Source organism: Periophthalmus magnuspinnatus, chromosome 13 (genome assembly GCF_009829125.3).
Source record: "Periophthalmus magnuspinnatus isolate fPerMag1 chromosome 13, fPerMag1.2.pri, whole genome shotgun sequence".
NCBI classification, from domain to species: Eukaryota; Metazoa; Chordata; class Actinopteri; order Gobiiformes; family Gobiidae; genus Periophthalmus; species Periophthalmus magnuspinnatus.
This window is the reverse complement of record NC_047138.1, coordinates 3,696,568-3,708,830: the sequence shown is the minus strand read 5'-3', so window position 1 is coordinate 3,708,830 and position 12,263 is coordinate 3,696,568. Positions and strand designations below refer to the sequence as shown.

The 12,263-nt window shown below is 37.9% G+C and overlaps 1 protein-coding gene and 1 long non-coding RNA gene across 2 annotated transcripts; both read right to left on the bottom strand.

Moving 5' to 3' along the window:
* Window positions 1-271: 271 nt before the first annotated feature.
* samsn1a (SAM domain, SH3 domain and nuclear localisation signals 1a) lies at window positions 272-7,770 on the bottom strand. Its single transcript, XM_033976954.2, has 8 exons — window positions 7,617-7,770; window positions 6,843-6,914; window positions 5,819-5,947; window positions 4,873-4,975; window positions 4,420-4,568; window positions 3,306-3,527; window positions 2,515-2,662; window positions 272-821 (listed from the first exon to the last, which is right to left on the bottom strand). Exons 1-8 carry the CDS (start codon window positions 7,671-7,673, stop codon window positions 670-672), a joined length of 1,032 nt encoding a protein of 343 aa, XP_033832845.1. The 5' UTR covers window positions 7,674-7,770; the 3' UTR covers window positions 272-669.
* A 2,855-nt stretch (window positions 7,771-10,625) lies between these two features.
* LOC129456728 (uncharacterized) lies at window positions 10,626-11,227 on the bottom strand. Its single transcript, XR_008648911.1, has 4 exons — window positions 11,185-11,227; window positions 10,968-11,054; window positions 10,773-10,870; window positions 10,626-10,679 (listed from the first exon to the last, which is right to left on the bottom strand). It is a non-coding gene; the product is annotated as an uncharacterized LOC129456728 (long non-coding RNA).
* Between the last annotated feature and the right edge of the window lie 1,036 nt (window positions 11,228-12,263).

The following is a 12,263-nucleotide window of genomic DNA, read 5'->3' as shown; positions in this document are numbered from 1 at the left end:
TTTTACTTTTTTTTTCTCCACTGCTTCTTGCATTTGCGCCATTTGCTCGATGACATTGGTTTTTGTTTTATTTTTTATCACCAGGTTATTAGTTGGCTATTACAAATTATTACTACTACTGCTACTATTATCATTACTACTAGTATTACCACTACAACAACAACAACAACAACAACTACTACTTCTACCATTTATTGTTACAAATAATAACTACCACTATTAGACTTTGACAAACGCAAAGGAATAATTGTTTTGTTTTTATTATTTATTTACTTTGTAGGTTAATTACAAAATGTACACAGCCTGATACACACACATCTGTCTCAGAGTTATAAAGATATGTACATCCAGTATTAATTTCATTTTCTTACTTTTTAAAGAAAAGAAAATTCTGAAATTCACCAAAAAAATATTAACAAATAATCTGTGATAAGAGGGCTACATGTTAAGTATGATAAATTATATAGATTTATACAGGGGAGATAAATATAAATGTCAAATACAAAATCATAATGTACAGTCCAATGCAATGAGGAACATTTTTTCATTCACAAACATCACAGCAGTTCTGCAGTTTGGTCGACTGGAGAAACATTATCTCTCCGTTGCTTTCTGCTCTTGTCATTTGGTGGAAATATTCAGTTTTCCGTGTAAAAATCTCTGGAGTCCTCACGAGCTCACTGCTTCTGTCAGCCCCTCCGAGTCCTCTTTGGTGTCAGAGCACTCGGACGGGATGAAGCAGCCTGAGTCTCGGGGGCAGTCGCTGTCCTCCTCCTGCTGGCTGTGGGTCGAGTTGTCCTCCTCTGTGTCCGCAGCATCGTCTGTGGAGACCGATACAAGATGAGATTAGAAAATGTTACCAAATAAGCAGCATTTAGCATTTAGCAGTTATTGTTTTCAAACTGTGTGTGACAAAGTTGTTGCTGTTTAAACTTTGGAAAATGCAGTAGATCAAGACTAGACTATAAGTTGCTCCGGAGTATAAGTCAAAAAATGCATAATAATGACAAAAAAAACACGGTTGTCAGTGTGACCGTAACAAAAATGTGAAATTATACACTCAGATGTGACTTAGATTTCACATATAAGTCACTGTATCTAAGTATAAGTCGCACTCCTGGCCAAATTATGAAAAGAAAATAGTTCTAATAGGTCTAATTTTGACACATTAAGGTTTAGTCATAGTCACTTTTATTTGAGCGTTCTTTCTGCACTTATATCTACAGTTTCGTGAAATACATTAAAAGATATACAGGTACACTTCCAATGTAGTATGTACCGTATTTTCTGGATTATAAATCGCACTGGAGTATAAGTCGCACCAGCCAAAAAAGGCATAATAATGAAGGTCAGACTATGAAAAAGTGCCACTTATACTCCGGAAAATATGGTACTATTCAGGCAGAGAAACAATGTAAAAGATAAAGGCAACAAAAAGCACAATTTTATTAATTTCTCAAATAGGAAGCACTAATCCCCGCACTGTCAAACCACTAAACTAATAGTGTCTGCACAGCCTGATTAAATGACTGCAGTGTGATGAGTGAACATGCACTCGGCTTGGCACAGCGCAGCCTCCACATCTGCCCGTCACAGAGCAGCCCAAACAGGAAAATAACAATGAACAGCAAACCACGCAACGCACACGTGACATCGAGCAGAAATATCAGACAGATTCATCAAACTATACGAGTAAATTATGCAAAATAAGTTCAGATTTCACATGAACGATTCCTTCACGATTTGCAGGTTTTTGTGAGGATCCTTCCCCATTCAGCAGGTATAACATTTTTATTTAAATAGTTTTGTCGCCATAGCTTGAAACCAATGTAGAGGATTATTATTATTCCTTCTTTTTTCCTGCAAAGCTGCTGAAAACAGACCATAAATTGCTAAATCTACTGAAAATATATACTAAACAAAATACTACAGTGATTCCATTCCCAATTTACTAAAACCCACTGTGTCCGCTTGTGTAATTTTCGTTTTCATTCAGACTTTAAAGCTTCAAAGTACGCAGACGTCCCATTCAGATTACAGGAACAGCTTCTGTCTCTTAAGCAGTTTCTGTCTGAGTCACGGGAAATCAGTGTTAAGCTCCTCTCAGTGGCACAATGCTTTTCTGTTCAGACTGGCACCAAGTTTTGAACCAAAGCCCTAAATCCCGTTTATATCGCCCACTGTTTTCATGTTGATCTGGCTTGAAAGTAAATTAATGTGATGCCCAAAAAGCAGAACAGTTGTGGGTTGTGTCATATCTTTTCTAATGTCGGTACAGCTCACCGCTTCCTGTCTGCTACGTGGTTCACAGTATTATACAGTATTAAGTAAGTAAGATACTAAAGAAGACTCTATATACAGCTGCCAGACTGGGAAGTGAATGCTCTTTTTAAATTGTGTGACAAGTTGGCAGAAAACTGTTCAGAACCCTGGTCAATGTAATATTTTGAGAGGGAAAAAATTTACACATTGGACCTTTCCTGTTGCCATAAGTCATGATTATTTTCCTCTGACCTTCGGTGTAGTGGAGCTCAGCGGCCGCCAGCAGCTTCAGTCGATGCTCTGGGTCTTTGACGTTGAGCTCGATCAGATGTTTCTCCTGAAGGTGCCTCAGATCCTCCACAGTTTGATATCCATTCAGCAGCAAAGCAGAAGCGTACTCCTGCGACAAATAATAATCATTTATGTCATTTAGCTCATTGTTTTATGTGTCGATAAACTGATCAGGCACGGCACTGAAGAGAGTATCACCATCACAGAGCGTAAAATATTAGACAGGTTCATATGTTTATAAAATATGTCTTTCATACGTGGGAAGAAATGGACAATACAGGGAAGTAACTAAATGCATTGACCAAAGACACATATTTTAGTAAGATTTGGTGATATTTCCTGAAAAAAAAACAAAAAAAAAAACTGACTGTGCAGATTGTTTCCTGTTACATGGCATTAGTAAGAAAGAAAGAAAAAGGTCATGATTTTTACATTAAAACATCATGCACCGGTATTTTAAGTATTCAGAATGCAGTACTCGGATTGAACCATGTAACAAAATGTGCTACAAAGTACATTTTAATGCAGGTATTCAGTATTCTGTGACTAAACACATTTAAAGAGCGGTCTTCCCATCACACAAACGATGAAGATCCAAGAGCACATCGTGTCTGGTTTTAAATGTCCAAGCTCTTGCATCAATATTTTCTTCATTGATAAGCAATAAGTCAGGAAATCAATCATCTAAAACACTGCCAATCATAGGGTTTTGTCTGATTTGCAACGATTTTGTGCTTGAACTTTCACCTCACCTCCAGACTGAGCCGTTCCAGTAACTCCAGCAGAGTTTTAGGTCGTGGCCTTTTGCACAATTTCTGCTGTCGGATCACTGGAGTTTCTTCCTCTTCCTTCTCTTCCTCTTTTTCCACTAAGACGTCCACATAGATGAATTTAAAGTTGCCGACTTTGTTGTTGAGCATGCCGGTCCAAATGCCCATGGGAGGTTTACTGATGATGTTTATAATGTCACCAGCCTAAACAAAAGACAAATGCAGTATTTTACAGCAGGATACTTGTTTTATTCTAGAGCTGAGACGTGAAACTTGAGTAAACGCTGCAAAAATGATATACTTTAATTCAGTGTAAGTCTAAACCAGGTCTAAACTACGACTAAACCCGGTCTACAACTGGACTAAACCAGGGTGAACGTGGTCTAAACTACCACTTAAGAGGAATTAAACCACAACAATCTGAATCTACAACAAGAACTACAACTAAAAATACTGTGCAGAAGCCGGAGCGAGTGACACGGTGACAATTTCAAAGTACCAGAGTGAGGCGTGTGTTGCATTTCACAGAATTCACATACTTTATTCACACATGATGCAGTATTCTTAACCACTGACACAACTTAAACTGATTATGCCTGCAGAAAAATAAAAGAAACTAACAAGAGTCACTAAACTGTCAGGTCACTAGTTTGTCAGTCATTTTGTTTTGTTTTTTTTGTGTCAAATATAAGCCTTCTCCTAGCTCTGAAAAGCTCTGATATAATTGTCAAGGCGTTGCAATTACACGCTTAAATCCTGCTTGGAAGAGTAGTACAGTAGCGTGTAGAGTGTATACATGAAATACCTTTGAAATCTAAGGTTTCTAGTGCCAGAATCCTTCAAATTGTCACTATGTAAAGTCACTTGGAAAGGTTTTAGCCACTGCATATACCTGTAGTTTTTATTAATAGTTAAAATATAAGATTGACACATGTGAAAAGTAATAAAACCATGAAATGATTAGTCCAAACTGTCATTTTTAGTCAAAGGGTTGAAGACTTGAGACGTGAAATCGCTCAGTCAGTAGTTGCGCTTTCATTTGTTCAGGCCTAAAGTTAAAGTATTAAAGTAAAATTATAAAGTTAAAGCATTGCACCTTGAGCTTGAGAGAGTCTGTGTCGTAGGGGCTGGGCACAAAGTCCGTGTGGACCCGAGCTCTGCCACAGAACTGCCCCTGGTACGAGCCGTCCTCCTCCAGCTTCACACTGTCCCGAGCAGCAGAGGTCAGCGGCTCGCTCAGTCCACCTGAAAACGCAGGAATGGTCAGTGTACTTAACTCTGAACTAATACAGGGCTGAGGTAGAGTTAGTGAGCTTGTAAGAGGAGAAATATGAACACAGAACACAGAAAAGTGAATCAATTTCCTGCAAAAAAAGCCCAAATCTGACCTATTTTCACGTGGAGAATGCAGACTTACACCAGTATTATAAAGAAAACGTTCAAAACTTGTAAGATTTTCTAGTTCTACAGAGTCATGTTACAATATTTTTTATAATAAATCATGAAAAAGTGATGTATTTGTAGTGATAGTGGTGGTTCAGGTACTGACTGGAGCAGCTCTGTGCGCTGTAGAGACTCTCCAGGGAGTGAGCAGAGTTCTTCTCAATCCGAGCTCCACTCTCCGACTCTGCCTCTTTGTCTGTGTCGTCCCCCTTTAACAAAATGAAAACTTTAATTTAAAAAACAGATAAATAAATAAATAACTTCATCGTTTGTCAAAAGATTTAACAAAAACTGAACAGAGTAAAAAGAAAACCGACTTAAGACAATCATAACGTAACATGTACTTCATATTTCACATTATGAACGCACGTATTTTTCTTTTTAAATGGATTTTCTGCTTATTAGACCATTTACATCATCATCCTTCTGGTTTTCTCTTGAAAGATAAATTTAGTAAACAGGATGTACAAGCGATTCAAGCCCAAACTAGAATTTTACAACACTAAAAATACAATAAAACGACTCCTTTCATAACATTCAGTTCAAAAAAGCAGAGAAAGGTTTAGATTTTTTTTAAATATTCTGAAGACATTGTGCCAGTGCTATATATATACACACACACCTTTTTAACATTTAAAGTTATGCAACCTAAAGCGAGGAAAGAAAGTTGTGTATTTCCCCTTCTTCTTATCTTATCAAAAACCACCTCCACACTTTGAAAGGTTCAGAAAAACAGGTCAGGGATGTGGACTGTCTGATGTGTGAAGGCGATAGAGCTTCTGAAAAGTTTCTAAATGAGTCTAGTGATAAATACAACAGCTGTATTCATGGGTAATGTGATGTGACGCTGTTAATTTAGTATAAAATGTAATAATTCACACGTACAACAGTTAAATTCGGCGTAAAAGTGAGAATAAGTGAGATAAACTGTAAAAGAGAATGACTTTGGACTAACGTAAAGACAGAAAAACATGGTAAAAACAAACAATGGTAATATAATAATGATATAATAATAATAATAATAGTGTGTTTGTGCGTCTTGAATCACTCACTGTCTCTTCAGAAAGTGACTTGTTGTGTTTTTTGCCCATCCTTTTACGCATGGTCAGAGAAATCACTTTTATTTTCTTCCCGAGTCCAGCAGATTTATTTGTGTCTGAAGTTTCACTTTCTTCTGTGACCTACAAACACAGACAGTTTTTTTTTTTAAACAAAATCGCCCCAAAAAGTTTTCAGCACATGTAAAAAGTAACATCCTGTGCAGCGACGGGGATTTTGGTGGTTTGAAAATTGATATTTTTCAGCCCAAAGTTTACATAGAACTTTTGGGGCAGGAAATATGTTTACTGGTTTGGACGTGCACGAATTCAGCTTTGATGCAAATATTGATACTTTATTTAAGTATAAACATGTGTGTAGTTTGTTAAAGTATCAATATCTGTATCAAACTGCTTTGTATTCTCACGTAACGCCACTAGATGCTGCTGGAGAAAAAAATACAATTGTAGATGATGAAATGAAAAGTGATTCATTTGCGAAGCCCGGTGAGTTTGGAAATACACAAAATGTTCATTCTTTGTTATAGAAGATACAGACAGGACCCAAACCTTCCCTGGACACAGACTCGTCCCCTTCTGACCCTCTGGTCCTTAGAGCTCAGAGTGTTAGGGGTAGAGGAAAGGGGGGAGACTAACGACAAAGCTACATACATTTCAAAGCAGTGTGACTTTTGTTTCACACTTATATGATAATGAACGTTTACACTGACACAGGTACAACAGCCTAGAGTTTCCTGTGGGACGGAGACACTGTTCACACTGTAAATGTCTGGTCTGGGTCTGACAGCCACAAATCTGACAGAAATCAAATGCATTTAAAGACAGATTATAAGAATATTCTCCTCACAACATGAATATACTTAAACTTCCATCATAATACTGTATTTTATTGCAGTCTGATTGTGATTTCTGCAAATTCTGCTTTGGCCTGACAGAAAAAGACCAGGCGAGTTAAGAGGAAAACGCTCTGGACAATTTCACAGTTTTAGACAAAAACATATAAACCAGGTGCACTAACCCCATTCGGTCCGTTCTCTTCTGTTTTGATCGGTGAATGATGCTTGTCAAATCTGCCAAAGCTTGTGGAGCGCTGTGCAAAAGAACAAAACACAAAATGAGGTCAACTTCTGCAGTAGTAAACCGATGATTAGCAAAGTCATTACACATATATATCCTAACATCATTGTGTGAATTAATATCTGCAAAAAACATCAGAAAAAGCAGATTTTTGGGTTTGGTTTTTTTTTGCAAGTACAAGATACACCTCCTCATTCACCCCCCAGACACATTTTTTTCATAAACTAAAATTATAATCTCTCCCAAATCTCTCCATCCGCAGCAGCAGCGCCACAATATAATCATATAAATGGATAATCCCTGGAGAGTCTGCTTAAATGTGAGCTCCACTCCTCGACAGCCGTGCACAAACACAAACCTCTGCGCTGCTTCCTGCTACAACTCTTTACTTTTCGCCACAACTCAGATAAATCTTAGTTATTGTGACACCGAGGCTTTTTTATGGCACTAAACATCTGTAACACACTTTAGTCTATGTTGTCACAGCTTCATTTTACTTAAAATTATGAATAAATCCATGTAATACACTCACTATGTTTGTCAAAGTTAAAGTCCATTAGAAAAACTTAAAATCCAGTGATGTTTCTGTATAAATTGAACAGCAAAATGTGAAATAAAAATCTAAAATAAACAAACAGGGATTTACACGTCACATCAGGTCCAATCAAAAAATGTGCATAATTGTCTCAGATTATTTCATTATTTTTGTACGTACCTTGGGTTTGCTGGTCTTTGCCTTGTCTGACACATTGGATGCTGCTCTGTGTAACATTTTGTGTATTTCTACTTATTACAGATACTACTACTGGTACTTTAGACCGTCCTGGCTCGTGGTCTCTGTCCCTAATTGCAGTACAGACTGAATTGACTGAAGTTTGGGCTCTGCTTGACTTCCTTTGTGCTAACAGGATGTGAGGCAATTGAGTCGTGTAGTGCAGTATCGCTTTGAAGGGAAAAATACTGCTGGGGTGAGCATTTGTGGTGTGTTGAAGAAAACATCAAGAATCACTTCCAGTAACCTCTAATAAGGTTTATGAGCCTGTGGTTTTTGATTATATCAGTGTGTGCACCGGGCTGTCACTGAATAAACTGTGGTTCGTTTCAGTTTCGTAAGATAAAAGTATCAAAAATGTTCTTTAGAAACGTTATTCACTCACAAAAGATGATTATTATTGTTTGAAACTCTGTTTTTGTCACGTAAAATAAGATACAACTTTTCAAATTAAAAGAACAAAACTCCTTCTGTTGCTGGAAATAATTTCAGTCCTCAGAATATGCCAAAGAGGAAGTTAGTTTTGGTAAGTGACGTTGGACAATTTGTCTTTTTTTTTCTCATTTATTTCATAATTTTGGGGTGAAAACTTTTGAGGAAGTGCTGATTAAAGGATGACAGATGAATGAATGTCACTTTTTCATTCTGTGCCACTTGTCGGTTTGTCAAATTTTAATCTAATGTGAGTTTTTATTGGCTGAATTTGAAACATTCTTTAAAAACCAGACTTTTTACTGAAGATCCCGGCCTTACTGTGACCGTGCTGATGCTCCGGGACGTTAATGCCACACTGGATTTGCCCTCGTGTTTACACAGTGGCAGATTTCGCTCAGTCATTGACACAAAAGGCACTTCTGTCGACAAAGGCCGTTGCTTAATCTGAGTACTTGGAATCGCCCGTACGCTCCTCTCAATCCAGATTAAAAATTTCCAGAACTGTTACTGCAATGGCCTGATTTTTCAGAGTTCACAACTGAAAAAATATGTTTCTTACGTGAACGTGGCATGATTTTCTGATGATTAAAGTTAAGAGATCACAAGCATTGATGGCAAGACTTCATATAGAGTGAAATTGTCCAATGGATTTGCTAAATAAGGTCAAAAAAGTCAAACTAAAATACATAAGAGTTTCCAGCCTCTAATAAGAGCAAATTAGTATTTATTTAAAAAATAAAAATAAAAAAAGGAAGATTTGGTTCATCTAATTTCTAAAAATGACTTAGTTCAGGGCTTTATTTTTGTCTTTACATCATTTTCGCCTCATAATACATTTGTTTAAACGTTCATTATCCTCTGTTTGTCTGTACCAGTTGCTTTAAAGTCACTGTAGCTCAAATAAAAACCCCGGGGTCTTTAACTCCATGTCCTGCGTCTTAAGAGCGTTCTGTCCAGTGACACTGCACATCTATAGGATCTTATAATCTCACATGGATCATCCTTTTCATCTTCCATGATTTTCCTCTAAAGTGATTTTAAGCCCGGGCTTTGTGTCGCCGCTGCACGTGAGGCTCATGAGCTCAGGACGGGTCAGAAAGAGAAAGACAATGGTCAGGAATCAGCGGCCACAGGAAATAGGATGACCACTGCAGCGTTTCATGATTAAGCTTCATTCATGTCGCATTTGTTTATGTGGTAACTGATTTTTATAGCACATGAGTATGAGGTACACCTAAACTACATCTCACAAATGTATTTATGTTTTTATTTATCTATGTATTTATTTAGAGCACATGTGTATCAGGTTCACCTAAAGCACATCTCACAAATAAATTTATGTATTTATCTATCTATTTATTTCTTCATCTATTTAAATATTTACTTATTTATCTGTGTATTTATTCATTTATTTATTTAGAGCACATGTGTATCAGCTACACCTAAAGCACATCTCACAATTTAATTAATTTATTCATCTATCTATATATTTACTTATTTATATTTTTATTTATCTATGTATTTATTTCGAGCACATGTGTATCAAGTTCACCTAAAGCACACGTCACAAATCTGTTCTTATTCAAGCTCAAAAAGGAGTGAGAAGAAGAAAACGTATCAAATCTCACCCTCGTCTTCCATCAGGACACAAAACAAACACTTTATTTAAGCTTGAATTGATTCAGTGGAGACACAGTGTCGGGCATATTGGATATTTTAATTATTCAGTGTATTTTTTTAAGTTTAGGTCTGAGTCTTAAATGTTTTTACTGTTCCTTTTCTGGACACAGTGATAACTTTCCTGTTTGCACTTTCTGTATCACCCATTCGTTCTGAGCTGTAAATATGAGAGGTGCAGTCTTACATTCGCGTGGGACAGTTCTGCATCAGTACTGGACCGTGGCACTCTGGGAGGAACTGCAGGTCTCTTGTCACGTTTCAGACTCCCATCCTGGAGTGTCCCGTGCCTCTGCTGCCCCTCCTCCCAGCTCTTCCCGGGTGGCACTCTGAGGTCCTGCGAGAGGGCCCTGTACTCGGTGAGGGGCCGGCGACACGTGTGCGGGACGCTGCTCCAGAGGGGGCTGCCGTCTCCGGGGTTACTCCAGCGCTGCGTGTGGGTGGGCGTCGCTCCCCCGGGAAGACTCACTTTATCCAGTCCACGTCCGTGAGTGTTATTCTCCTGAGCAGGAAGTGTGGAGCATTTGCCCAAATATGGTCGTCTGTCGCACCTGTACTGGACGTCCAGGTAGTTTTCAGCGAGGGGGCTCATGGCAGGTGGAGATTGCACTAAATAAATACAAAAAAAACATGTGAACTGAAGTAACTTTTATACAACGGGTGGGGAAAGTTTCACTGTATGAACAATATCATTAGCAGAAGTCACTCATTACTCATCACAGCACAGAAAAATACTTCAAAACGCACATAAAAACTACAGTAGCTCAGAGTTTCCTGGTGAGTACCTCTGGAGTGCTGTGTCTTTTTTGTCCCATCCTTCCCACTTTTTGCAGTTGTTTTCTTCCCAGTTTTTTGTCCTCTTTTGACAGTGTTTTTAGAATCGTGTCCATTGCCCTGAAAAAAGTTGCAATAAAAGTAAAAAAAGTAACTAAAGATGACGTAAAAGTTTAGATAACATGTATTTGTTTAGCAGAAAGTGTTATTTACCTGATTTGAAGTAGATTTTTCCTTTTTCTTTGAGCCAGAATGACCCTGATGTGCTCCTTTTCCTTTGTTTTCCGTTCTGTGTTTGACCCTTTTCACTTCTACAGAGCAAAAAAAAGTGAAAGACAAAAACTATATTTAATCATGTACCTCCTAAATCCTAAAGTCTAACACGTATAACTTCAATGCAGCGCTCACCTTCACTGTGGCGATGGGGGATGTGAGTTAAATCTTCTTGACTTCTGGCTGATTTCCAAGTAGTGGCATTATTACAACCTGGACTATCTGCAATGCACCAGCGAATTTAAAGTGCAAAATCGGAAAAAAAGAAGGTAAAAATACATGGAAGTAGAACCTTTTGAGTTTATTTATGATCATATTCTGCTTGTTTCTTCGTCTTAGTCAGTCCACTTACCTAAAGCCTCAATGTCTGACGCAGATTTGGATATTTGTGTTCTGAAATCAAAATGAAACACGCACATTACATTTAAATTCAGTTTGTTTGGTGTTTAATCAGTCTCAGCTCACACATGTTGTATATTCATAGCTTTTTTTAACGTTATACTTATTAACGCGCAGGTAAACTGGACTCAAATGCGACACAAAGAGCAGTCAAACATCTTAGAATATGGTAAATCAGGCAAATAAACAACTGAGGAATAGTGTCTTATTTAATGTCAACAAAAATCTATTCCACACATGGCAAACTCAAGGCCCGTGGACCAAATGTGGCCCTTCAGATCATTTTATATGGCCCCCGACAGGGTAAATTAAAAGGTATGATGGTCTTAAAATGTCGTTTTAGCTGGAGATACAGTTACACAGACATATTTTTATATCTAGGCAATATTTGTAACTTGAATAAGTAATAAATACAGAAAGTTAAAAAAGTAGTTGAAACAGGCTGGGGAAATAAACTCAGGAACAGGTAACTCGGATAAAAACGCAAGTTCAGAATTACAGAAACGCAAACAGAGTATTTCAGATGAGCTTGAATGTTGCTCTGAACTAATCAACAATCGAGGACGAACTGACAGAACAGAAGCAGTTTATATAGACGACCCTGAGCTGATTAATAAAACGAGAGGCAGCTGCAGGAAAAACAGGGAGGAAACAGAAGAAGGGCTGGAAAACGGAGCCGGACTGAGGGAAAAACATGCAAACAGACACAACTATGACACTTCTACTGTGCAGGAGTGAAGGTGTTGACAGTATTAGTCAGTGGGAGTTGAGTCTGTGTTATAATCTGCGCTGGACGATTGCGTCACAACCACTCCCCTCAGCAAATAAATTAAATGTTTGATCTCTGCCATGGATATTCCCAGTGCGAGCTCCCAGTTCAACCTCGTGTCAAGTGAAAATTCAAATGTCTTTTAGTGCAATTTTAAACAGTTTGATCAAGTTTATCCTGTGCTGAGACTGACAAGACATGAACTAAGATCGTTTGGTACAAATACACGGTTATATTTGATGCTAAAGTTGCACAAATGTAGA